Source organism: Peromyscus maniculatus, chromosome 7 (assembly GCF_049852395.1).
Source record: "Peromyscus maniculatus bairdii isolate BWxNUB_F1_BW_parent chromosome 7, HU_Pman_BW_mat_3.1, whole genome shotgun sequence".
NCBI lineage: Eukaryota > Metazoa > Chordata > Mammalia > Rodentia > Cricetidae > Peromyscus > Peromyscus maniculatus.
In genome coordinates, this window is record NC_134858.1 from 87,757,646 (window position 1) to 87,785,566 (window position 27,921).

At 40.4% G+C, this 27,921-nt stretch overlaps 1 protein-coding gene across 2 annotated transcripts; it reads right to left on the minus strand.

Annotated features, from left to right (window-relative positions):
* Positions 1–6,013: 6,013 nt before the first annotated feature.
* On the minus strand, positions 6,014–27,205 carry Morf4l1 (mortality factor 4 like 1). Of its 2 annotated transcripts, XM_076576817.1 has the most exons (13): positions 26,885–27,187; positions 22,356–22,402; positions 19,312–19,379; positions 16,212–16,328; positions 14,969–15,055; positions 12,973–13,053; positions 11,527–11,552; positions 11,305–11,393; positions 10,476–10,577; positions 9,212–9,300; positions 8,774–8,946; positions 8,151–8,235; positions 6,014–6,754 (listed from the first exon to the last, which is right to left on the minus strand). In XM_076576817.1, exons 1-13 carry the CDS (start codon positions 26,922–26,924, stop codon positions 6,670–6,672), a joined length of 1,089 nt encoding a protein of 362 aa, XP_076432932.1. In that variant the 5' UTR covers positions 26,925–27,187; the 3' UTR covers positions 6,014–6,669. The 2 variants fall into 2 exon arrangements, with proteins under 2 accessions (XP_076432932.1, XP_076432933.1); XM_076576818.1 differs by lacking the exon at positions 16,212–16,328 and having other exon boundaries at positions 26,885–27,205.
* Between the last annotated feature and the right edge of the window lie 716 nt (positions 27,206–27,921).

Here is a 27,921-nt window from a genome sequence, read left to right on the forward strand (position 1 = left end):
CTTTTATTTTAAAATGTAGTGTGTGTGTGTGTGTGTGTGTGTGTGTGTGTGTGTGTGTGTGTGTGTGTGTGTGTGTGACATGCAGGTGCCACAATGCATATATTGTAGTCAGAGGACAACTTGTGAGACTGAGTTCTCTCCTACCACCATGTGGGTCCTGGGAATCAAACTCAGATCATCAGGTTTGGTGGCAACTGCCTTTACCCACTGAGCCACCTTGTCAGCCCAGTAAGTGCCCTTTTTGAGGTGGTTGATGGTTTAGCTCAAGGTAGAATTTTTGCTTAGCATGGCAAGGTCCTAGGTTTCATTCAGGCTGGCCTCTAACTCTTTCTTACCGTCCTGCCTCAACCTCCAGTGTTCTGGGGTTTCAGGTGTTCATAGTGAATACCTGGCAAGTCTTCATTTGTATGAGGGATAGATTTTATCTTGTTGGACTTCAGGGTGAGGTGTGAACTGTGGCCTGGTGATAAAACACATGTGGAGGATGTTTGGGGATGAGCATCCTCGGGAGGGGGGATGACTGGGTTTATTATGAAGATACTGGGTCTGGGCTTTAATCAGTCCTCTGTGAGAGGGTAAAGGCAGGCATTGATGCCAAGCGTAACCTACACTCTCACTGTGGTGCACAAGCGTGCGCACACCCCACACACTCCTCACAGCTCTGAATTTGTTTGCTATTCGGGGTCATTAGAGGGAACCTTGAAGAACTGGAAGAAAGGTCTTCCTTCCAGCTTGCTGCCTGCATCAGCTGTTGATTGTAGTCTTCGTTTTCTGTGCCCTGGGCTGAGGGATGATGGCCCAGGCTGAAGAAAGGGCCTTACACAGGCTAAGTACACTACCACTGAGAAACCAATGCCCCCAGCCCCAAGATTCTTCTTTAATGGCTACTCCTAGAATGCTGTTACTGTAATTAACACCATGACCAAAAACTTGAGGTGCTTATTTCAATTTAAAGGTTACCGTTGGTCCATCATCTAGGGAAGCCAGCACAGGACAAGAGCTTGAAATAGAGGCCACGGAAGAACACTTACTGGCTTGTTTAGCCTGCTTTGTTACCCAGGGGTACAATGGGTACAGGGTGGGGCCCTGCAAGATCATTTAACAAGAAAATGGTCTAAACATTTCCACAGGCTGGTCTGATGGAGAGAACTCCTCAACTGAGGTTCCCTCTTCCCAGGTGACTCTATAGTTTGTGCCACTGAATAATAAATTTTATGTAACACCATTATTAGGAAGCTTATTTTATAAAATCAACAACAGTCTGTTAACTTATAATTTTAACTGTGCCTCAAATACTTCACGCATATCTCACCTTCCATATACTGTTCTTCTTTTCTGGTTTATATTTGCTGATTTTCTGACTTTTTTTTCCTTGAAGTGTTTTCACCGAGTTGAAAGCTGCAGTTTTGTTTAATTTATTTAAATCACATTCAATATGGGTGTACCACACTGTGCATTTGTTCTTGATACAGCAGAATAGTGGTATGACTTTATATAAGTCTTAAGTCCATTTTGTTTCTTCCTCACTTTCAATTGTTTTTCTCCTTTAAATATGATCTTTCAACTCCAAACAGTGAGACAAGCCTTTATTGGCCTGAGAGGCTGACATCTCCAAACCCTAAGCTCAGTGTGAAGGTACAGGATGACACAGTATAGGGTAGTTCAGTGTGTGTGTTGGGGACTGGGGCCCTGCACAAGGTGTGTGGCTGGCCCAGAAACTGCTGTTTGGGTAAAAAGTCATTTTCTAAACTGCAAGGTAAGTCAAACTGCCTCTTTTTTTGTGACCTTGGGGCTCCAGGGCGGGTGCTTACTACTTCATGGGATTCCATGGGCAGATTTGGGGCCCTGTTTTGGGATAGGGGGCTTCTTTATTTCAAACCTTTACATAAACAGTAGAGGGCTTCATTTTCTGTCTTGCCCTTTAAATATCTTTTTTTTTTTTTTTTTTTTTTTTTTGGAGCTGAGGATCGAACCCAGGGCCTTGTGCTTGCTAGGCAAGCACTCTACCACTGAGCTAAATCCCCAAGCCCTAAATATCTTAAGAGATTTTATATGTGATAATCCATTATCTAGATTGAAGGCAGATGAATTTTCATTCAGATTTATCTTCCTTTTCTGTACACACACACACACACACACACACACACACACACACACACACGCCCAAAGTTACTTTCTCTTACATCTCTTGGTATTCTGTAGTGTAAGCTTTCAGTTTTGCTTATGTGTATGCTGTGGAATAATCCTTCTGTACATTGTGTAAATTACACTGTGATTGGTTTAATAAGGAAGCTGACTGGTCAATAGCTGGAAAACCAGACTAACCAGACACTGGGAAGAAGGGCGGAGTCAGAGGAGTGGCCATCAAGACAGAGGAAACGAGGTGCAAAATTAAAGAGAAGTAATGCCATGCTGGCAGTATGTAGATTACTATAAATGGGTTAAGTTGTAAGAGCTAGCTAATAATAAGCCTGAGCTATAGACCAAGCATTTATAATTAATATCAAGTCTCCATGTCAGTTATTCAGGGGCTGGCAGACAGAAAAGTCTGCCACATGTTTAACCCCTGGAGAGTACTACATTTCATATACTGTGCTATTTGTTCTTTCGATGTGTTTTGTTCATTCAACTTATGAAAGCAAACTCAAGAGGGAAAAAACACCCAAACAAACCAAACACTGGCTGAAACAGGTGATGAAGGAGACACTGTATTAACTTTAGAAATTACATGTTAATATTGGTAGGCACTGGGAGCTGAAGAAATGACTAGAGCACTGGCTGCTCTTCCAGATGTCCTTGGCTCAAACCCCAGGACCCACACGGCAGCTTATAACTGTCTATAACTCCAGTTCTAGGGGATCTGACCCTCTCACACACATACATGCAAGCAAAACACCAATGTACACACACACGTACACACACACACACACACACACACACACACACACACACACACACACGAATGGACCTAGTGACTCACTCCTATTAGGTTCAGTTAATCAGAAGGCAGAGGTCACCAGTTTGACACCAGCCTGGTCTACACAGCAAATTCCAGGCCAATGGAGTTGGAGGAGGGGCCGCTTAAGATGGGTTGGTGGAGCAAGGAGCATGCCTGTAATCCCAGCACTTGGGAGGCTAAGGCAAATGGTTCATGAATTCCAGGCCAGCCTAGACTATCAGATGAGATGCTAATGGGCCATAACCTAACTTAGCTTTCACTCCCACGAGTCAAGTAAGAACTAAAGTAAAGTCATTAATTTTAAGGGAGTGGCATCAGTTTCAACCTAGAAGACAAATATAAACATGATAGACATCAAAGAGGCAGAAAGAAAATGGGTTTGATAATTCACAGCTGTCAATGAATCAATGTTGTGTGGGTGATACTTAAAACTCAGCTTTGCCACTTAGCTGAATGCATACTGACAAGTTAACCTCTGTAATCTTGAATCTACAAGGCAAAAATTCTCATGGTTGGGGCTGGAGAGAAGGCTCAGCAGTTAAAAGTACTGACTACTCTTCCAGAGGGCCCAGGTTCAGTATGCACCATCCACATCACAGCTAACTCCAGTCCCAGGAGTTCCAAGGACCTCTCCTAGCACCTATGGAAATGAGGCACAGAGGCACATAGTGCACAAACATTTATGCAGGCCAAATACCCACAGATTTTTAAAAAACTGTTATGGTTATATTAACAAACAAAACACCAGAAGACATGTACCAGTATAAGACTACACAGTTATGGTGACAAAGATCAAAAATTAAATGAAGAGAGCTAACAGGAATAAAGTATGCTGATTCTGAGAAAAAAATTTTAAAACCTAAAATAATTACCAATCTTAATAGGACAAAGTACGTTATTTGTGAGCAAGGTACTATCGTGTTCATGGATGCCACAAACAGGTTAAATAACCCACTTTCTTAAAATTTTTTTTTTCTTGCTCTCAGGAGCATCACTAAAAGCTACAACTTGATTTCTCCATAAACATGTTTCTTCATTGTTGTGGCAAATCCCTGGTTTATTCCAGCTCAAATATCAAAGCATACAGTTTACCAAGGCAGGGGAAGTAGCAGGTACTTGTGGTACAGTCTGTTTACATATTGGAAAGGAAGGAAGGAAGCAGTGTGTACGGCATGAGGGAACCAGGGATAGTTCACTCAAAAGGGCCTACTTCTTCCAGACAAGCCCCTTACCTAAGCAGTGCTACCAGATAGAGACCAAGTGTTTAAACAAATGAGCTTAGGGGGGCCATTTCAGTCAAGCCACAACTCATGTATAGCAAGCTTTTTCATTGTGGACAGGGTTTCCTCTATAGGCTGGTCTCAAGTGACCCGCCAACTGCAGTCTATGCAGCAGCAGATAACAGATCAATAAATCTCAAATGCCAAAACTGCACCTAAATATTGCTATTTTGCAGCTTACCAGCTTGAGTTTTTTTTTTTTTCCCCTTGTGTTTTGAGTCTAGGAGTTAATTCTTGCTTCTACTTTGCTAAGGCAAGGCCTTTTGTTTCTGCAGCTAGATGACCTGTAAGCTTCCAAGCCATCCTCATTCTCCTGTCTCTCTCAACCTTCTTTCTATAGATGTTGGGATTAGATTTCTTATGCTCTAGGGATCCAATCTGGGTCACTGGGCTTCCATGGCTAGCACCCTTACGCTCTCTGCCACCTTCCCAGCTCTATCTTACCATTAAACATGCTTTGTAAACAAGGATTAAGAGAGCAATGGGCCAGGCGAGGGGGGGGGGGGCACGCACCTTTAATTCCAGCACTCAGGAAGAGGAGGCAGGCAAATATGAATTTGAGGCCAGCACTGTCTACAAAGCGAGTTCCAGGACATCCAGTGTTACATAGAAAAACCCTGTCTCAAAAAACAAACAAAAGGTCTTACTTTACTGTGCTATGTTAGACCAGGATAGCCCAGAACGTGAGCTCCTCCTTTGACCTCCAAGCATTGGGGTTACAGGTGCTGATTACTATACCTGGCTATTACTTTTAACACAGTAAAATAAAACAAAAAGGGCTTGAGTATAGTTGCTCTTATAGTCAAACTTAGGTATACGGTTGCATAAATTCAATGATTCACAAAAACCATCTTAAGTTTAAAAAAAAAACAAAACAGTACACCAGGGATCATCAGGAAAGGGCCTAACCTGTTTTATACTCCCAGAACCCATGTGCAAGGTAGAAGGAGTGAACACTTTTGTGCTGTCCTCTGGCATCCACATGTGCAATGTGGCAAACTCTCCCTGCCTCACACAAATTCTACTGTAATAGAAAAACAATACTCTACAGGCATTGAAATACAGGGGTGGGGCTGGGACGGGACATGGACGACACCAAAAATCAGAAACAAAAAAACCTACCACACCCTTACCATCTTGCAGGGACCAAATAAAGAGGTTGATTTATTCTCCACTTTCTGCTAGGGATTGAACCCAAAACCTCAATAGGTAATCAACAATGAACTATCATCTCCCACCACAAGCAAATCTTCAAACATCTATAATCAAATACAGCTCAAAGGATCATGAATACACACTACTTCCCTACTTACTCACTCTTATCCCTGTACTCCTCTAGATCTTGCCATCTGAACCCTTCCCAGTATTTTGTACCTATGTCCAACTCACTCTGGCTCCTCTATTAAAGGTAACAGTATTGTCCTTTGCAAGTATCCTAATGCCAAACTGCAGATTTTATGCTGACTTTTAGCTCATTTCTCATTTAAAAAAAAAAAAAACCTCCTTAAATATAAACAATCACTTACAGAAATCAATTTTCACAAAGCTAAAAATGCCCCCACTGCTCAAAATTTCCAAGAATCTAAGTAAAGGAGGGCACTATCATGCCCTAAACTGACTCACTCAAGATGACCAATTTCTACAACGAATAGTTTGCTTCACATCCAAGTAAGCTTTTCATTCCATAAAGATCAATCAGAAAATTAAAGTCTCCTGAGCAATCAGTATCTAATCACAATGTGCCAGGGTTTTGATAACACAGCCACACAATCTCTTGAAATTTAAAGAAAAATTTATTGAAGATCTGAAAAACAATTCCTACAAGATTGACTTTTCCATAAAACTGTAGCTACACGATGCATTGCGTCTATCATGTTAAAACGTGCATTAGACACAAATACAAAAACCATGAAACAAGCCACCATTCTTTAACAATTAAGCAAAGATAAAATGCCTAAGGAACAACATGGATGACTTGCAAAGGATGGGCTCTTTAAGCACCATTAAACAAAAAAAAAAGAGCACAGATGGATGAGTGTTCAGTTATATACACTGAAGTGAACCTTTGGCACTAGGAATCAGAGCATTTTGTCATAGAGCATTAACACATATTATAAAAGTGCGTAGTGTCAAAGGAACAGAACCACCAGCATTCAAAAGCAGCTTTGTCAACTAGGCAATAAAACACTCTACAGCATGTCTCTCTGTTGTCCATCACTGAATACACTGGTAGAAACTTTGAAATGAAAAAAGAAAGAAAAAAGGAGCAGGCACTCCTTTTATTTTTCTCTGTTTAAAATCAAACAGAAAACAAACATCAATTCTGTTATACACTAACGGTCTTCAAAGTACATCATTTGTACAAGAGAAGGACTAAGAACCAAACTGTTTACAGAGATCCAAGCACGAGTAAGAGAGAGAGCACACCCCTCACACGGCTTTCCGATGGTACTCAGGAGGAGCCACTTCATAATCACTGGCACTGAACAAAGTTGCAGAATTCTTCGCCAGGTACCTAAAAAAAAAAAAAAAAAAGTTAACTCACTGTAATGTTAAAAGTTATATTCAATACATAGACCACTGCCTCCTTGAAAAATATTACAATCCAAACCAGTAAGGTAACAAAGATACATTAGTGCCAAGTTACTCTCTTCTAAATGAGGAACAACCGGAGGGAATTTGCAAACAGCTATCCTATTATATAGCAGTACTACCCTAAAACAATACTCCTTTTCTTTAGCTTTTTAAATACTGTTTAATACCATACAGGTAAGTCTACACATTTCAAGTCCAAACCTGAAATAAAGGGATGTGAAATGCAAAATAGTATTATCAAAGAAATTGGAGTCCAGAGAAAATATTTACCACTGTTAACAAAAGGACTAAAAATAAAAAATTCTAATCCTTTACCCACAAAACCAAGTCCAAGAAGTAATCCACAGTAACTATGATCCATATTCTGAAAATTCCAGTCTTTTTCAAATTGAAATGTTTCTCTCTAAATAAGAATCAGAACACCACCTGCCACTACATCTAATTTCTTCTCCAATTCAGTGTTAAATACTATCCTTGTTAGGATTTTAGAACAACCTATCATTTTCAAAAGCTGCTTGATTTTAAATTCTCCCCTATCATAAAAATGTCATCCAACATCATAAGCTGGAGCTGCCTCTCCCCATTTCTTCAATCAACTAATTTGACCAAAAAAAAAAAAAAAGTTTACTCCTAACTTGTATCTGTATTCTATCATTGGGCATTATTTTATTTTTTGGTTTTTCCAGACAAGGTTTCTCTGTGTAGCTTTGCGTCTTTCCTGGAAGTCACTCTGTAGCCCAGGCTGGCCTCGAACTCAGAGATCCGCCTGCCTCTGCCTCCCGAGTGCTGGGATTAAAGGCATGTGCCACCACCGTGGGCATTATTTTTGAGACAGGTCTCAGCATAGTTCATTCTGACCTCAAACTTAAAAAGTCCTTCTACATCAATTTTGACAGGTATACTCAAATAAGTATTCTTACTTATTATTTGTATTTCCTTGGGATTTCTTATAATTTGCATAATCCTCCAACTTAGACAATTTTACTATTTCTAAGTTCTTTTCTTATTTACTCCCTTACCCATTTATCTTTCTACTTTCTAATACATGTGACTGTAAATCTACAAAATTAACCTACAGTATTTTCACTGTCTTAATAGCTTAGAGATTTAATCACTCCATCATTTCCCATATCAACTACATGATTATTCTCCCATCATCTGTGAGATTCCCATACATGCTATTTATACTGTTCTAGTGCCTTACTGACACCTGTACAAATATACTACTTATTTTAGTAATTATCATGTCAATCTCTCCTTTCACACATTAATTTTAAGTAATTATCCCAATTGCTTATGATTCCAATTAAACTTACTTGAGGAAATCATGTAGATAGTTCAGTAATAAAGCAAGGCTTTTCTCATCTAGAGGTGTATAGGCCAACATTGCTCCAATTCGCACTATTTAACAAAAGAATTCAGTTAAGGTTATATCCAAAGGCAGCACTATAACCATACATGTTAACTATGTAAGAAGTAAATGAACTGTCAGATTCCATAAAAATAAATGACTTTATGTATATTCATAGGTGCATGTGTAAGCTAAAGACAACTTGGAATGTGTCTTTCAAGTGCCATCCACTGGACCAGGGTTCACAACTAAGTCAGGGAAGCCAGTGAGAACTCAAAATGCCACATCTACATTCCCAGCACTAGATCACAGTATCCCACCACTATATCCAGCTTTTTTAAGTGGGGTTGGGAGGGGGCCCTCATAGTTGGATTTTATGGATTGAGCCCCAGTCTTGTTAATGATTTTTCAAATTCTTTTTCAAAGAGATTCTGTCATTAAAATCTTTTAAATAAAATTTTAAAGAAAAATTCAGTCATGTTTTGAATAGTTATTTTACCTCTCAGTCATTTAGTAAAGATAAAAAAATCAATTATTAAAGACTCAAAAAAGGGAGAAAAGATAAAATGTTTCTTAAAGTCTTATTACCAAATAATCTCAGTAAATGTGGTGCTCCATACACCTGGGACATGGGTGCATCAGGGTGATCTGCAAGAATTTCAGCATACTGTGGTCTCTCAAATTTGTAGAGTAGCTGAGTGCCCAGCATTACATTGAAGTATTCCTTTATCCCTGCTACAACCTCATTAACAGCATACTCCCTGATAAAAGAACAAAAATATTACTTTCAAAATACGTAAAGGTTAAGGAACTATAGCTAAGGTGTATTTTATAAGTAAAATCAATTTCAAATTTATGTAATAAAGAAAGGATTTGGAAAACTACAGCCCTGTCAAAATAAGAAGGTATTTATGCTTTCAAAATAGCAAAACCTTTAATGGCTGTGTTAAGTACCTACAACATAGCTTCAATTATACCTAAAATAGTACTTAAGTAATTTGGGTATACTCAAATAAGTATTCTTACTTATTATCTGTATTTCCTCGCGATTTCTTGTAATTTGCATAATCCTCCAAAATGGAATCCACATTCTTCTTGGCAGGAAGATAAAAAAGCTGGGGGAAAAATTAAAATAATGTTTATAAAAAAAAAATTACGTTCTTTCCTACAAGGTGAAGCACAAAAGTAGGTGAAGCACAGAAAGAGAAAGGTGCTCAAGAACACAACTACTATACAGGGAGATAAAACTTGCATAATCCAACCAAGTAACTCCAAGCAAATTCAAACTATGTCTATGAACCCCAAATACATGAACCCTTAGCAATCACTGTTATTCAAATCCCCATCATGACCACTACACCTGTCATTTGTCAATTTAAATAGTCTGGAGTTCCTAAATCTGGATTTAGGTAACCCCACTCTGTGACACTGAAGTTTTTCTGGATTCCTATATTCCTACATCATGAAAGCAGTTTCTTAAGATTCTGAACTTTCAGTGAGGAAGAAAGAAGCGCCTTAAGACTAAGCAAGTAAACAAATAAGACTCAGAAAGCTGACACTTAAAGATCCACAGGGTCCTTCCCAGCAGCTAAGATGGATCACCAGGGACACAACTCTCACATGCAGCTTTTCTGAGTCATGGTTCATTTAATTGTTTACATTTCTGTAAGCAACCCATCATTCGTGCTCCATAAACCCCAAAACCTCATTGTTTGCCAAGCTGGCATGCTGTTGGCATCTGTTCTATCTTAAATGGTTAATTTGTCTACATCTCCTCAGAGGGAAAATTATACAATATCCTGCTAATAAGTAACTAAACCCAGGACCTTATTTACATTCAGGATCCATTGCAGGTAATGCTATATGCTTTCTACTACTATATTCCTATCAGGACATGTATATATGCTACATTGTTAAAATGCATGTTTCTCCATTAGTTTTTTTTTGAAGCAACTCCCAACTTTCTTAATCATAATAAACTAATAAAATTTTAAGGAACCGGAGAGATGATGGTTCAGCAATTAAGAGCATCTAGGTTCAATTCCCAGCACCCCACATGATGGCTAACCATCTCCAATTCCAGTTCCAGGAGATCCAATGCCCTCTCTGGCCTCCACAGGCACTGTATATATGCCATGCCATGCAGACATACATATCTAGAATATCCATATTCAGACAAAAAAATCCATAAAATTAAAATTATATTAAAATATTTCAGTCATAAAACTTAAAGCCTTTTTTCTTTTCACCAAATACCACATAACTACAACTTTTGTCATTTTCAAGTTACCTGCTTTTGTCTGGTAATCAAGTCCCAGTCATCCACAAGCCATGGTTTCAGCTCCTCAGGAATCTTTACTTTAACTTCAACTCTGTTCATGAATGTTTCTTCCTAGATAGAAAAAGGTATTGCAAACTTTCCTTGCTTAATAGTAACCTCTTTCTTGAAGGTTAAGAGAGACACTGAAAATACACTAATTCCTTGAAGTAGTCACTCATAAAGAAAGAATTGTCACCGAAAAAACAAAGACATGAAATCATATAGCCAGCAGAAAGGAATACAGTCTTAAGTCATAGTGGCCCTACCTGCATTTTTCTCTTCTGAAAAATGGAATATCCTGAATTGATACAACTTAACAGCATCTTCACATTTACTGTTGATACACAAATGATTACCCCAACATGGCTTTCTTCTCCTGCCTCCTCCCTGAGACATGGTCTTACAATGCAGCTCTGGCTATCCTGGAACTCATTACCTAGACCAGGCTGGACTCAAATATAAAAATAAAATGGCCTCTAACACAAAGATCTGCCTGTCTCTGCCTCCTGAGGGCTGGGATTAAAGGCATGTACCACCATGCACAGCTAACTTGGCTATCTTTAAATATACTTCTTTTTTCTGATTTACTTCTAGACCAGGACCTGCCTATGCACTTTGGTAGCATATGTTATTACCCAAATACTTCAAAATCTGAGGCATGAGGCTCTAAAATCCCAAGGCTAGCCAAAGCCACACAACAAGATCCTGTCTCAAACAGTGGGAGGGAAGGGAGTGGGGAAGTAAAGAAGAAAGATCATCAGGTTTTTTAGACTAGCCTGCCAAGGGCAGGGGAACTCACATTTTCAACTGTAGGATCTACCCGGGCTCTTTTCTTCCTAGGAGGCTGAGGTGTCTCACTGGTACTGCCACCATCTCCATTTCCAGGTGCTATAAAATGTGTGTGGGAGGTAGGGGTGGTATTAGTTAACTAAAATTCCTCATGGTAGATAGTGTCTTGATTTATGTTTTCATTTTCCCCATTACAGATGAATAGATCAATTTTAAGAAAGTTCATACTTACTTTTCTGCTTGTTCTTTTTTGTTTTCCTAGAAGAAAAGAAAGCAAAAATTATTCCTAGAAAAACTGTAAACTCTTATGAAAAATAAATTCAGAGAAAGATGGCCCAGCAAAATTTTCAATGACTATATTTTAAGTTTGCTTCCCAAAATATTTATCTTGATTTTAGACTAAAAAAATTATTGAGACAAGGTCTATACTATATAGCTCTGGCTGTCTTGGAACTCACTATGTACACCAGGCTAGCCTCAAACTCAGAGATCCACCTGGTCTCTGTGGGAAACTGCACTTTGAAACACACACTCACACATACACATCACTTTAAAAATTATAAAAAATATTTTAAAAACAAAGGCTGGGTGTGGTGCCGCATACCTTTAACCTCAACACTGGGGAAGCAGAGGCAGGAAGATATCTTTTGTTTTTTTTTGGTTTTTCGAGACAGGGTTTCTCTGTGTAGCTTTGCGCCTTTCCTGGAGCTCACTTGGTAGCCCAGGCTGGCCTCGAACTCACAGAGATCCACCTGGCTCTGCCTCCCGAGTGCTGGGATTAAAGGCGTGAGCCACCAACGCCCGGCATGGAAGATATCTTTTGAGTGTGAAGCTTGTCTTAAAAAAAAAAAAAAAAAAAAAAAAAAAAACTGGCCAACCTTAAATTTTTCCTTTACTTCATAAGGTTGAAGTTTATAATAGGAAAGACAGTACTTCCAAGTCCCATTAAACTAAGAACTTTACTTGCACATTCATGCCAACGATTCACAGGAACCAAAAGAAACCAGTTCTTATACTCAACTTTATACACATTACCTTTTAGAGATATGAGTACATAACTTTCATACTATGGGCTGGTTGCCAAGAAGCCTTACAATCCAGAGTTTACAAGTTATACTTTTCTCCCCTCATTCTCATTTTATGAATTTTTAGCACTACTGAAAGTAATCTCTGCCAAAATAATTATCTCAAAACTTGTGACTATCTGACAATTCAATACTACCGTTCTAAGAGAAAACCTGTATGTGTATACACATGTAACTTCAAACATGAGGGCTATAAAAGCAACTATTGCCACTGAATGGCACACTAATTTAATGTCGCATATATTTTAGTGCAAGGGAAGAAGCAAAGGAAAATCAAGTAGCTAATGTGCATTTTAAATTACTTTAATAAGCTGATATCTGAGAAACGAAAATTTCATTGATACTTTTAAAAGCTCCCATTAGAAACAAAATGCGGCCGGGCGGTGGCGGCACACGCCTTTAATCCCAGCACTCGGGAGGCAGAGGCAGGCGGATCGAGGCCAGCCTGGTCTACAGAGCAAGATCCAGGAAAGGCACAAAGCTACACAGAGAAACCCTGTCTCAAAAAAACAAAAACAAAATGTGTATCATGATCAACAGTAAATTCGAATTATACTTATAAAGCAGTATGCAATATTTAAACAACATCTTACACTTCAACATTTTTCTGTTGCAGACCAGATGTCTTCTTTCCTGGAGCAGCTCCTCTCATCTTGCCCTCTGCATATTGTTCCCTTCAAAAACAATGTCAGAAGTCATACTTATATGAGAAACAGCATATTGTGCCTGCTTGATTCCATAGAGAATTTGTATTTAAACTGAAGTTCCCAGCCAGGCATAGTAATGGCACTAATCCCAGCACTTTGGAGAAGTAGGTGGGTCCCTGTGAGGTCAAGGCCAGCAAGGGCTTGCTTGTAAAGTGAGACCCTGACTCAGAAAAATTTAAAAAGCTTATCTGTTAGTATCAGTAGACTTCTAAAATGTTCCAAAACATCCATGTTGTACAGATTACAAAACTATTACAAAAAGAGCTTAAAATAAGTAACACACAAAGTCTGAAATTGAGGCTGGAGAGATGGCTCAGAGATTAAAGAGAACTGGCTGATTTTCCAGATGACCTGGGTTCAATTCTCAGCACCCACATCGCAGCTCACAACCATCTATAACTCCAATTCCAGGGGACTGAGCACTCTCACACAGATATACATGTAGGCAAAACACCAATGCACCTAAGTAATAATTTTTTTAAAAAATAGCACCCTGGCTGCTCTTGCTAAAGTCCTGAATTCAAAATTCCCAGTACCCACATGGCTGCTCACAACCATATAACTGCAGCCCCATGGGATCTGATGCCCTCTTCTGACATGCATACATGCAGATAAAACATCCACATACATAAAATACAAAAGGCCTGAAAATTTTCTCCCTAGAATTAAAGTTCTGCTTCTATCTAAGAAAAAAATGGTTTTTTGGTTTTGAAAACTGAGGTCTCTAGCTGGGTGGTGGTGGCACACACCTTTAATCCCAGTACTTGGGAGGCAGAGGCAGTTAAATGTCTGTTTGTGAGCTGGAGGACAGCTTGATCTACAGTGCTAGTTCCAGAATAGCCAAAGCTATAAAGAGAAACCCTATCTAGAAAACCAAACCAAAGCAAACAACAAAAATATTGAAGTCTCCAAGCCTATATATTTAAGCACTGAGAGACAGAAGATTTACAAACATCAGGCCTGGAGAGATGGCTTAGAGGTTTAGAGTACTTCTTGCTCTTGGAGAAGACCTGGGTTTCATTCTCAGCACCCACATGGTGGCCGACAACCATCTCATAACTCTGGGGATCTGACTCCTCTTCTGGCCTTCTTACAAATCAGGCACATATGTGGTACCCATACATTATACACATGTGTGTGTATGTATGTATATATATGTAAAAGGCAAAACACTCATACATATAAATAAAACCAAAAATAACATTTAAAGATCTACAGATATCAAAAGATTCAAGACACTAAGCACGGAGCTAGAAGGCTAGCCCAAGAGGTAAGAGGTAGGTGTTATCAAGCCCACTGACCTTAGTTTTCAATACCTGGGCCCCACATGACAGATGGAAGAACCAACTACAACCTCCACAATCTTGTCATGGCACACACAGTCCCAATGTTTTCTTTTGATTTGACTCCATGTTATAATTTTAATTTTTTAAATACTTTAGCTGTAAAATTAAAATGTAGTAACTACCCTATAGGTAATTTTTTTGGGTGCTTTTCCCCTCAACATATTTTCATAGATGAATACTAATGGGACTCTCTTTTTCTTTCCCCATCAGTTAACTGTGCCTTCCACAGCACCAGAAGAGGTTAAACAAGGTATTAATGAGTTTGCACCTACAATTTCCTACACTGTTTTTCTACCAAGTTCTAAAGACAGACTCAGAAATGACAGGATATTTCTTTTACCCAGCAGAGACAGGCAAATCTCTGTGAATTCGAGGCCAGCCTGGTCTCCAAAGCGAGTTCCAGGAAAGGCACAAAGCTACACAGAGAAACCCTGTCTCAAAAACAAAAAAAAAAAAAAGTAGAGTCGCCAACATGATCCTATTTAGTTTATTCCATGTCCAAAAATTTTAAAATGCATTTCTCAAAACAAACTTACTGATTGGCCTTTTGAAGCTCTCGCTGTTTCTGCAAATTGGTGTCCACGTATTTGAGTACTCGGCTTTCTGGAACCCATTCATCCCAACTGAAAAGACAAGTTAAAACACACTGAAATACATTTCTAATATAGTTTAGGCTCTCTTCCAATTAATTTTTAAAGATTTAAATGGCAAAACTGTGAAATTCCCTTGATATATAACGTGTTTTAATTTTGTTCTTTTAACATCTATTTGTGTGTGTGTGTGTGTGTGTGTGTGTGTGTGTGTGTGTGTGTGTGTACACACAAGTGCATGTTATAGAACGTGTGTGGAGGTCAGAAAACAACTTTTAGGAGTCGATTCTTTCACTGTGTAGGTCCTGGAGATCCAACTTGGTTCTTCACCCTTGGAAGAAAGTACTTTTACCCACTGAACCATCTTGTCAACCCTAGTTTTTTTGAGACATTTTTTAATGAATTCCAAGTTGGCCTTGAATTCATGGTAACCCTCCTGCCTCAGTATCCCAAATTCTATAATTACAGGCACACAAAAACCATGCCCAGCTTTTTCTGATATAATTTGGTAAGCTGGAAAGGTAAATCCATTCTCAACTAAAAGAAAAATCTAAGCAAAGTGTGTTTTAATAAGAAGCAGCATTCCAAATATAAACCATGTGTGTAGATTATTCAAATCATTTTTAAATGGTCTAAGAGTAAGTCATTTAAGAGTCTCTAAGTCATCTAAGCTTTTCAGAATTACAGTACTATCTTAAGTTACACAGCTAACACATGCTAAAAGTACATCAGGAACCCAGGTCTACAATACTCACCACCTAGACGACTAGACTAAATTTGTACATTAAAGGCTTTCAGTGTTTTGTTTTGTTTTTTCCCAGATAACCCATTGTTCACTTTCATCTAATCCAAGTAAGCATTCCAATTTCCAAGGGGGATTAGAGGCTTTCTAAAAACTCAGGTATCTGATTTCTCATAAAACAAGCTTTTTGCTGATGTGTATGGAAAAACAAAATTTTCTTGTGGAATGTTGAACTTTTAAAGCAAACTAATTTTTGAACAAAATTAGTCTTTTCTCCTGCTGATGGAGCTCCATTAGTGACACAATCAGGTGTATTCTTGAGGCAATCTTTTACTTACTGATTTCCCACCTCTGACCTCTTATAGAGTGTAGCCAAAAGGAAAAGTAGTAAATAAAAAACATTCCTCAACATGATTTCCTAAAGAAAACTTTAAAACATGCATTTACCTAGAGGTCAGGAGGGGGTGGTGTACTGAGGGAGCTCCTTCAGGAACAGGAAAAAGGGCTACAATATCCTCACGTGTCTTCAAAGATTTTTCAGAGCGCCTGGGCCTCACAGCACTTCTGATACAGACAGCACAGTACAAAGTAGTCTCAGTAACTATGTGCAGAATTGAGCTTAAGCTTTATCAAGACTCATTTACAAATGGAATAGTTAATGTCTGTATGAACAAATTCCAGGAAGATTTTTTGAAAATTTAGAACTTAGTATCTACTGTGATTTTGAGAGTGTATCCAGAGTAATGTCTAAAGAAAAATCCAGTGTGAAATTGGAATTTTACTGTACCAATGTATTTAGAAGGTGTCCTACAGCAGGACATAGTGGTGCACACCTTTAATCCCAGCACTCTGGAGGTAGAAGCAGATAGATCTGAGTTCCAGGCTAGCCTGGTCTACATACCAAGTTCCAGACCAGCCAGGGCTACATATTAAGACCTTGTCTCTAAGTAAATAGATAAGTATCCTAGAATAGGACTTTTATTTCTTTTGGGGGGGAGGGGACAGGTAACTAGAGATTGAGCCAGGGCTCTATGCACGCTGGGCAAGAAAGAGCTCTACCACTGAAACTACATCCCTATCCGTGAAGCCCCTTTAAAAGTCTATTTCCCTATTCTCCTAAAATTAAAAGGTGCGAACTTTTAACTGCTTTAAAACCTTAGAAATTCTCTCCCCCCTCAGATGCAAACCACATCTAAACAAGCACTCTGATCAACCAATTACCAAGGCACTCTGAGAGCTTATTAGCAAAAGAGCTGAAAATCCTCACTGAAACTGAGGAAAACCAAAATGGACAACCATCTTTGTTCTAAGGAAATCTCTCTACTAGACTAGTAACTGAGGGCCACTCGAATTTTAAGTATAGATCAAGCATGTAACTTTCATTATTTTCCAAAGCAGTTGTGACTAATCCTAAAAGTCAAATCTACAGGCAAAATCGAATACACACATAATATACTTGACAGGCATTTAAAAAACACTCCTCTCAAATGGTTTTAAGTTTCTCTAGAGCTGGATGTGGTGGTACAAACAAGCCTGTAATCTCAGCATTCTGATTACTGCAAGTTCCAGGATAGGCAAAGCTACAAAGGAAGACCCAGTTTCAAAAAAGAAAAATCACTTCTAAATACTTCCTAAAGGCTACAATGGCACGTTTAACAAATCAACTATAAAGACACCTATGATATTCTCCTCACTACACTGCAGACAGTCATAAAAACCTGTAATGTCTGCTACCACCACCGCCACTCCCTATTTTCCCAAGAGAACAAGAGTTTTAAAAAACTGCCACTTATTTCTGTCATGAACTACAATCCAACAAAGGAAAAACTACTTTTTGAAAAAAAGTAAAACCAGAAAACTAGAGGTTTTGGTTTTCATAAAAACCATTTCATATCTATGTAAATAGCTACCTAGCATACAAAACTGAAGCATAAAAGTATGTTTTAAATTAAAATGTACAAGGGAAGGGTAAGTAGGCCCACTCCATGAATCTGTTTTGTGTTTTCCTTTCATAGTTTATATGGACTTTTAACTTTCTCATCCCTAATATGCATAAAGAAAATATTCTACTTCCTGTAGGAAAGCATCTATTGCACATTTTATCTGGATATTAGCAAAATATCAGCCTCATAAACTAAAGATGAAATTCAGTTTTCAGTTCTTTTTTTAAAATATACTCTAGAAACTGTAACATAAAAGTCTGTTTCCTGAATATTTCAATCAACTTCAAAAAAAATCAAAATTTATGTATTTATTTTTGATACAGGGTCTCACGATGTAGTTCTGGCTGGCCTGAAGAGATCAGCCTGCCTCTGCCTGAGTGCTGACATTAAAGAAATGTGCCAACACACCTAGCTCCCACTTTCTTAATACAAGACTGGGGTAATTCTGAAGTACTGACAATACCTACTGATCACTATTAGAAATATTAGAAATTTACTTTTATGTATTTTGAATTGTGGCCTTTCTACAATTATATTAATGAAATAAGTTAAAAGTTTGGTATTTCTCACCTAAAAGCATTTACCTATTTGTAACAAATAAACTGAATTAACTAGTTGGGCTTTCGGATAAAGAACTATATAAAGTGAGACCCAAATTATGGGGCCAGTAAACTTAACAGAAGAAAAAGAAAACTTTTCCTCTATATCAAGAGTACCCATCACAACAGTTGGCACTGTTCCCATGTAAAGAAGTACTAGACTCTGGGTAAAGTGAGACAAAGCATTAAGCATTACAAGATATCAGAAAGTAATTCCTGAAATGGCTAATTCTTTGCAATGGCATCCCTGAAGTACAAAAGATTAATAATAAAAAGGATTTAAAACTTCTCCTACTAAGCTGGATGTGATGGCAAAGGCCTTTAATCCCAAAGAGAGGTGAATCTCTATGAGTTCCAGGCTAGCCTGGTCTACAAAGCAAGTTCCAAGACAGCCAAGGCTACACAGAGAAACTGCCTCAAAAAAAAAAAAAAAACAAAAAACTCCTAGTTTAAAAAAAAAAAAAAAACCACTCAATTACAGACACCAAAAGCTTAAATATTTTATTAGGTTCTGTTATGTTTGGGTCTCAAAGAGAACACTACTAAGAAAGATCCAATAGCCAATAGAAAATTAAATTCTGTAAAGAGAATTTTCTATACTGAACCACATGAAACTACTTTCTGTTAACATTGTTTCAAAACTTCATAAAATAGATTTATAAACTGTCAATTCTAAAACATTTTCCTCTGTTCTCCTTTTCTACAATTAGTTGAGTTTAACTGCTTAAATAAGAAGATAAGTCATTTGGTTTGTGCTCAAGCCAAAAATATTCAGGCTATCCTAAAACATATGCCATAAAAAAGTACGTTGACTCATAATTCAACCAGGATAGCTGATCAAGTATAACCACTGGGCACTACAAAATACAAGAAATATTCCCAAAAAACCAAGTACATATAAAATGGCTGAGTTCTCCCTAATGTAGCTGCATCATACTAACAATGGCTCACCCTTGCTCTGATATACAACAGTGGACAAAATGCTTTTAAAGATCTAATACTCACTTTTTATTCCAACCACTGTAATGGATAAAGTATTTCACTTGTTTGTCCTTTATGGCAACCTTTACACACTGAAATAAAAAAAGAAAGTCTTTGGTATTACACATGATCTTATCAAATTTTCATCCTAACGACAGGTATGTTCTTTCTAAATAAAGAATTAAATCTTGGTTGAATTATTTAGTACTGTAAAACTTTTAATTAGAGCACTTTCAAGGACTGGGAGTCGTTGGTCGGTTTGATTTTATAATCTTAGTGCTGAGAATACTTTTCTATAAAGTTACAAAACCACAATTTAGAAATGAACACAAAGCTGGCAAACAGCATAAAGAGGTCACTATACATCAACAGTTTAGATCTGCTACCGGAGGTCAGAAAAGGAAAGCTATTCTTATGGTTTTTCAAACTCTAGCTAAGAACTACATTTCTTTCAAAAATACAATCTCATCAGTTTATGAACTACAGTATGCTTTAAAGGCATTCTTAAAAGGAGCCGAACAAAACAAATTACTGGAGGAACGTCACTGTGACAGTCATGTTTATATGACTTTAGATTTAAGGGTGTTCACTGTAGACCAAACAAACAATGTTTTATTCCTATCACTACTTAAAATTTTTTCACCAGAATATTTTGCTGATAGAGAAAAAAGTCAGTTCAGATATGTTTGCCAAAAGTTCATACAACAAACATTGAAAAACATACAAGATCAAAGGGACTCACAGTTAGAAACAAACACCTACACATTCAAAGCATGAGCAGTGAACATTTTTAGTCAGCACTGTCTGGCGCTGTCTTCAGAGTATTTCCATACAAATATAAAGCTGGATATTCCCCCGAAGTCACTTTTAGGCATTATGCCTATGGTATGCATGTGTCTGTGTCACTGCACTTTTATTGGTTTTCTGTACTGGGGACTGAAGCAGGGCCTCACTTGTGGAAAGTACTTTACCACTAAGCATTCCCTGCCTTGTTTACTACTTTGTTGAGACAGGGTGATCTCACTAAGGCCATGCTTGAACTCTGTATTCCAAGTAATCTTGCTGTCTCAACTTCCCAAGAAGCCTGGTTCATAGGCTGTGTCATTCAGTTTACATGTGTGGGTTTTTTTTTTTTTTTGGGGGGGGGGGTTGGGAAGAGTAGCACTGAGATTGAGCTCAGGGCCTCAATCATGGTAGGCAAATATTCTACCATGTAACTAGCCAGCAGCCTTTGTGTTCAATTCTTAAATGCCTGCCCAGGCACACCTTTAATTCTAGCACTGAGGAGGTTAGAGGCAGTCCCATCTCTGTGAGTTTAAGACCACCCTGGTCTAAATAGTGAGTTCCAGGCCAGCTAGGTCTACAAAGTAAGCATCTGTCTCAAAAGTAATATTAAAAAAAAAAAAAAAAAAAAAAAAAAAAGCCTGTAATCCCAGTCCTCAACAAGCAGTCAGAATAAGATTTGGAGTCTAGACTAGCTATGTACTGAAGTTAAGGACAATCTGAGCTCTATAGCAAGATCCTATCTCAAAGTAAAGGGCTAGGGATGTAGCTTACTGGTAGAGCACTTCTCCAGCAAACAAAAGGCCCTAGTTTTGAGCCCCAGCAGTGTCAAAAAGGATGGGGCAAGTTTTCATTTTCTGTGCTGGACTGGGTGTAACTCAGTGAGAGAGAACATGGCTAGAGTGTTAAAACCCCTGGGTTCAGCCCCAGAATGACACCTCAACCTCAATTCCACCAAAAGTCATCAGAAATAAAATGGCAAAAATAACTTTGGACTTTATTAAAATACATTGTCCAGGGCGTGGGGATGTAACTGCAGTGTATTTTACTTTTATCTCTGGCTATTTTTTTCTTTCTTTTGGTTTTTTGAGACAAGAGTTTCTGTGTGTAGCCCTAGCTGTCCTGGAACTCACTCTGTAGACCAGGCTGGCCTCGAACTCAGATCCACCTGCCTCTTCCTACTGAGTGCTAGGATTAATGGCTCCACCACCAGGCATCTAAATTTAAAGTCACTTTTTTTTTTTTTGGTTTTCAAGACAGGGTTTCTCTATGTAGTTTTGCGCCTTTCCTGGGACTCACTTGGTAGCCCAGGCTGGCCTCGAACTCACAGAGATCCACCTGGCTCTGCCTCCCGAGTGCTGGGATTAAAGGCGTGCGCCACCACCGGCCGGCTTAAAGTCACTTTTTATATAACAGGAGCACATGATGAAACGGGGGCGGGGGTGGGGTGGGGGGGTGCCTTGTTCACTCAGGATTCAAACTTTACCATTCAAATTAACAAACAGAAGTTAAATGTGTAATGACAACCAGAGCATGGTAGTTCACATTTGTGTGACTGCAGCATAAAAGGGTGAGGCAGGAGGCTTGCTGTTAGTTCAAAGCCAGCCTGAGCTAATAAAACTCAAGTCTCAAAACCACCAGACAAACACAAATAGAAACACAAACACACACACACACTCAAGTGTGAGGAGAGAATTGTTAAAGCTGAGGAAATGGTTCAGTGGATAATGGTGGTTGCCATGCAAGCAGGATAGCTCATATGATCCCAGAACCCATATGATCCTGGTGCTCCTACAATGAGGTAGAAGGTGGAGGAGAAAATCCCAGGAAATCTAAAGGTCAAATAGAAAAGATGTCTCAAAGACAGGAAGAGACTGGCACTTGAGGTTGACATCTGACCTCAACACTCATGAGGTTTTACACACCTACATGTACAAGTGCTTGCAAACACACACAGTAAGTGTGGCTCTGGCATTGCTTTCCTCCGAGTTATTAACTATAAAATGCTATTTGTTACAACCAACAGACCTTCATCTATCACTTCAATGTTATTTCCACCAACAGGCTTTTACTGAGTGAGTTTAGAAAGGCAGAAGAGTAGCAATATCTGAACTTTCTCCATCCACCACAAAGCAAGCAATAACAAACTCAAAATGAGATGGGAGGATTTATGAAACAAATGGAATCTTTACATATCCAGTAAGAAAATATTATAATTTGAAATTAAAAAGTCAAATCTAGCCAACATTTTTGGCCACCTTCTCAAAAGAAAGTAGGTTCCATACCTTTGCTTCATAGAGAAGAGGCCCATGAAAGCACAGCACTCGCTCGCCTGTAAAAGAGGGGGAAAGGGCCAGGTTAATCCTGAGTCCTTTGTCATTAAGATGTGACTACAAGAGCCACTGCACTTGATTATAATAGTCTCAGCAAAACTAGGAATAATAATGGGTAAGACTATACATGAACACTTCAGAACAAACTTTACCATATCCTTAGTATCCAAGGTTAACATAGGCTAACTTGAATTTCCATTTATTTAAATAATCTAATCACCTAATTAAATCTACTATAGTTACCTATGAGATAATGTTTGGCTAGTTCACCTGTTCTAATCTGGAAACAATTTTTAAAATGTTCTTCTCCAAGTGTCTTAAGTTTAGTCACTTGACTGATCTCTGCTTCCTTTTACTGAGTACTACACACTAAATTTTCTGATCGAGAGGCTGGAGACATGTCTTAGCAGATATGAGTACTCTGCTCTTCCAAAGGACCCACATGGCAGTTCACGGCTGTCTATAACTCCAGTTCCAGGGGATCTGGCATCTTCACACAGAAATACATGCAGGCAAAACACCAATGCACATAAAAATAAACCTTTAGAAATAAAAAATAAGTTCTGATCAAATACATGAATTTTTTAAGTTGTCCTACCTATGTCTGTTTATTCCTGAAGCTAGGCTATTTCAATGAACAACAGACAGAACAATCCTAACCCTGGGAACTTACACCCAATGTTGACTCTACCACTGGCACTTGCAAATCCAAATAAAATCTGGCTAGAGTTAAAACTTAATACATCTGTACTTATCAAACAAACTGGGTGGGTGATTTCTGGACTCTGACTCCACATGATGATAGTGAAAGTTTATCCATACATTTTCAGTCCACTTGCTTTTAACACACTGCAAGGAGACTGATGTACCCAACACGGTCAGCTATGTTGTTCCAAAATTGTATCTACTAGTCCTATGCTGAAAAAAAAAACTACTACATTAAAAATATATATATTATGGGCCTGGCATGGTGGCACACACCTTTAATCCCAGCACTCTTGAGTTCAAAGCCAATATATATAGACCAGCCAATGCTACATGGTGAGACACCCCCCCCTCTCAAATGTGGCCTTTAAAACATCTATTTGCTGGACCTGTTGTGCTATCATTTCATATTAATAAAGGACACATAGGTAAGCAATATTTGTATCATTTTTCTACACTTATATTGTACTTTTCTTCCCATTAAGTGGCAAAGACAGCCAGCCAGTTACTTGGGAGGGTTTACAGAAAAAGGAGGATCCAGACAGCAGAAACAAGTGTGAGAAAGTGTAGTAATATATACATAGTTCAATACTCATGGAACACAGAATCAACATGTAAAAGTAGAAAGGAAACATGCTGATCCTGTCCACCTCCTGGGATTTCAGGCTTACTACCATACTAATGAGCCAAAGGCTTTGTGCATGCCATCCATGGGAGCTTTCTTTCAACTCAGCTACATACATCCTTAGCCTCTAGAGTGCTTTTTGAAGCTATTACTACTTCTGAGCTTCAGCACAAACCTCTATCGTTAGACTTCTAGAATAAGATCCAGTAACCTTAACACCAAGGTTCTCCATAAAATCTTGTACTACTTACAACTGTTAAAAACATTACTAGACCTATGCCGGCCTTGAATAAAGACCACAGTCTAGGAATAAAGACCCAAATAAATGGGTAAAACATTCTGTTATTAAACAGATGCACTAAGATCAGATCTGTGATTACTAATTTCACTCCAAGTCCCTTTTAAGCTACTCTGAAATAATACACCATTTTAAAAATTGGCCACTTTGAGCCAGGCGATGGTGGCGCATATCTTTAATCCCAGCAATCGGAAGGCAGAGGCAGGCGGATCTCTGTAAATTCGAGGCCAGCCTGGGCTACAGAGTTCCAGGAAAGGCTCCAAAGCTACATACACAGAGAAACCCTGTCTCAAAAAAGCAAAAAACAAACAAACGAAAAATTGGCTGCTTCAGCTAAAAAAACGACTACACTAAGGCTCTTTGAATCCTAATAATTTTATATATATGTATATATATGTATATATATATGGAGAGAGATCGCTAAAAACAGCTTCACTAAGTAAGGCCCTTTGAATCATATATATATAACAGCACAGTTCTCCACCCTTAGATCCACTCCAGCCTCAAACTACAACAATCATCTTGCCCTGGACTGTCTCCTTACTAGCTTGAAATTATTTACAACATCCCCCCAGGGGACTGAGAAACTGTTCCATTCCCAGCACCCATACAGAGGATCCCAACTCCAGTTCCTGGGAATCCAATGCCTTCTGAGGGCACCAGGACCATACATAGTACATATACATACATGTAGGCAACACACTCATACACATAAAATGCACACCCTCCCCCACACAAAAATGGATATTCACCACCACCTTTCACTATCACAATTCTACCCAAGATTTCAAAATAATCTCATCGACACTTAAATATTTTTCCTTTCCAGATGTTCTCTGAGCTTTTATTATTTATCGTGGGGGAGGGGAATAGGTACATGCATACAAGACACTGTACATATGTAGAGGTCTGAAGACAACTTGTGGGAAACAAGTTCTCTACCTCCATTGTGGGCCCAGGAATCAGAGTCAAGGTGGGGACAGAACATCCTATATGGTCTTTTATACATAACTTTTAAAAGGTAGCTATGTATTTTAGCTTGCATTTTTTGGTTTTGTCTTGGTTTTGAGACAGGGTCGTCTCATGTAGACCTTGGCTGGTCAACCTCCTGCCTTTGCTTCTCTAATGCTGGAATTTTAGGCGTGTGTCACACCCAGCTACACCTAGAAACCGCAGCTGCAAAGGAATGGTAAGGGCAGGAATTTACAAAGCTTTCATAACCCTAGCCTTTCTTCCTACTCTTCTCCAATTACACCAACAACCTCTTTCCATGTTTACCTCAGGGAAGCACTGGGCGACAAAGCTCTCTCCAGCTCCTCAAAACTATTTTAAGTATCACATTCTATAATATTAAGAGAACTTACTAGGTACCATAAATAAGATTTAGCTGCTGCACTCTGAAGAATGAAGCAGAATCAATATAGTAACCAGGTTTACATACCAAGCCTTGCCTCAAAAACAACAAAAAAACTTTCTCTTAACACCTAGCAAAATAACGAAGGGCCACAATTTCTCAAACTGGGATAAAAGCATTAAAGTCTGCATCAAAATAACTCCGGAATACCCTTAAGTATAGTTAAGTTTGGGGCTTATTTTTTTTATTTTTTTTTTAAATGCCTACCACCTTGATGGCTAAACAACCCTAAACAAGTTAGGCAGGTGTCCGGACTCGGCATGTACATAACAAGCACATACGGTCATGGCAATAAACGGTTTAAAGTGTTCGTTCCTCTTTATGCTTATCCTTTAGCGTACTATTGAACCACCTCGATAACGGAGCTATGAGAACTGAGTAACTGCTTTCCAACTGAAAGTACCGTTAAACAGCACCGCTGTTCTCGATCAAAGCCAGTTAATAAACATGAGCTGTCAGGTCGCCATTAATCGACTACTACTGCAACCAGTCAAGCAACTTCTGTATGTAAAAATGACGCGTCCAAGGACCTCTACACAGAAACTCCCGGGGGTGGAACTCAAGATTGTTTTCCCGAGCAACTGCCCTGCAGAGCACTAGCAGTACAACAGGATTCTGGCGCTCCGCTCCAAAGGCAGCAAAAGGATGCCTTCGGGCGACGGCCAGCCTAGGCACTCGCTGGGGCGGGCGGGCGGGCGGCTCACGGTTTTTCCGTCCCCACCCATCATCATCATCACTCGGGAGGCGAAAGGAGGCCACCCTTCGTCCGCGAGCGGTCCGGGTGCCAGGGGGCGCTGCATCTGGCCCCGCAGCCGCACGGATGCTGCGGCGGGGCCGCCGGCAGCCATCGTGGCGCGGCCATCTTGGCGCGGCCATCTTACAAACGCAGTCCTCCCGCCGCGGGAGCGCCCCGCGCGCCCCGCTCCCGGGTCCTCCCGCCGCTGGGACGCCGCCCAACGCCGAGCTCGCCCCCCAAGCCGGGCCGAGCAGCCTCGAACCTCCAGCCCGCAGTCGCCCGCGGGGCGCAGGGCCCGGGGCAGGGCGTCGGCGCGCGGGTGGGGGCCTGCCGCTGCTCCCCTCCCCCACGCCACATCACTTCCTAACCGTCGCCGTCGCCATCGCCCGCCGCCTCCCTACAATAGGCTTCCCCCGCTCTCGGAAAAACAAAAACAAGCACCGGGGCTTTGCCGCACGCGCCGCCGGGCTCCCTCGGCCCCTGCCCGTGCCGGAGGCACAGAAGCGCGGCCGCCCGATGGACGCGCCCACGGTCCCCCCTCCGCAATGCGCCTTTCCCCCCCTCACAAAGCACGGCCTGCAAAGGGGCCCCGGGCCGCGAGCCGCGCCGACCCCGGCCCCCAAACCTCCGCCGCCCGCAGTCAGCCTCGCTCCCCCGCGCCGTGAGGCGCCCCCTTTTTCCCCCCCAAAAGCTGCACACTCACCCTCCTGGAATTTGGGCTTCGGGTCCTGCTTGGGCGCCATTTATAAGTGATTCGCCGCCTCCTCCTTCTCCCACCACCCCCGACTACCGCCCCCTACTCTCTACCCCACCCAACTTCGCGTCAGAAGCGCCGTCGGGAACAGCCAGCTCTACATCCTGGGCGCGATTTGCCAGCGCCGCCCTGACCTCACAGCGCCGCGACCCCAACAGCCGCCGCCCCAGCCAACGGCTGCCCGCCGCGCACGCAAGCCTGCGCCCGTGCCGACCCCGAGGCACGCCGGGATTGGTAGTTCTTCGCCGCCGCCCCCCCCCCCCCCGACGCGAAGCCTGGTGGGGGAGGGGAAGGGAGACGCCTTCCCCTCCCCCCTCTTTCCCCCTCCTCTCTCCCTCTCCCTCCCCCCCCACCCCTCGCCCGCCCGCCCTGTCTCCCGAGTATCCAGACCCCAGGGGCTTGTGAAAACCCAGATTTGATTTTTCTATCAGTGGAAAGGAGGAAGAAATAAGTAAATCACTGGCTGGCGAGGGAAAGGATGGACAAGGCTCAGGGACAGATGCTTATTATATGCAATGATGAGGCCACGAAGAGGAGGGGTGTGGAAGCGGCCTGAGGACAGGACTGTCTCTGCAGCCTGCGCTCCGCAGCATCACCAGCACTCTGCTTTGAAGGCCAGAGATGAAGCTAGAGGCCAGCGGGAAGGAGCCCCGCTCCAGAAGCTTCGGTGTTTAGAAAGCCATGCCCCGTTTACTGGGTCGGTCGGTGCCATGACCATTTGTAGATTCCAGCTTCTGACTTCTCACTCACTTAGTACCACAGAAGGAGGCAAACCTTTTTTGATGCCAAAGTCAGGGTTCCATACCTGACCTCTCTGTACCCTTTTGTCATCTTATTTCTTTGAGGTAGTTTTGAATGTATATGCAACCTGAAAAAAACAAAACCAAAAACCTTTCTCCACATCGTTCCTCTGTTCAAAAATTTCTTAGTGTGCTCTGCTGTGAAATAACACTGCACCCACAGAATTACATGAATTGCATACAAAA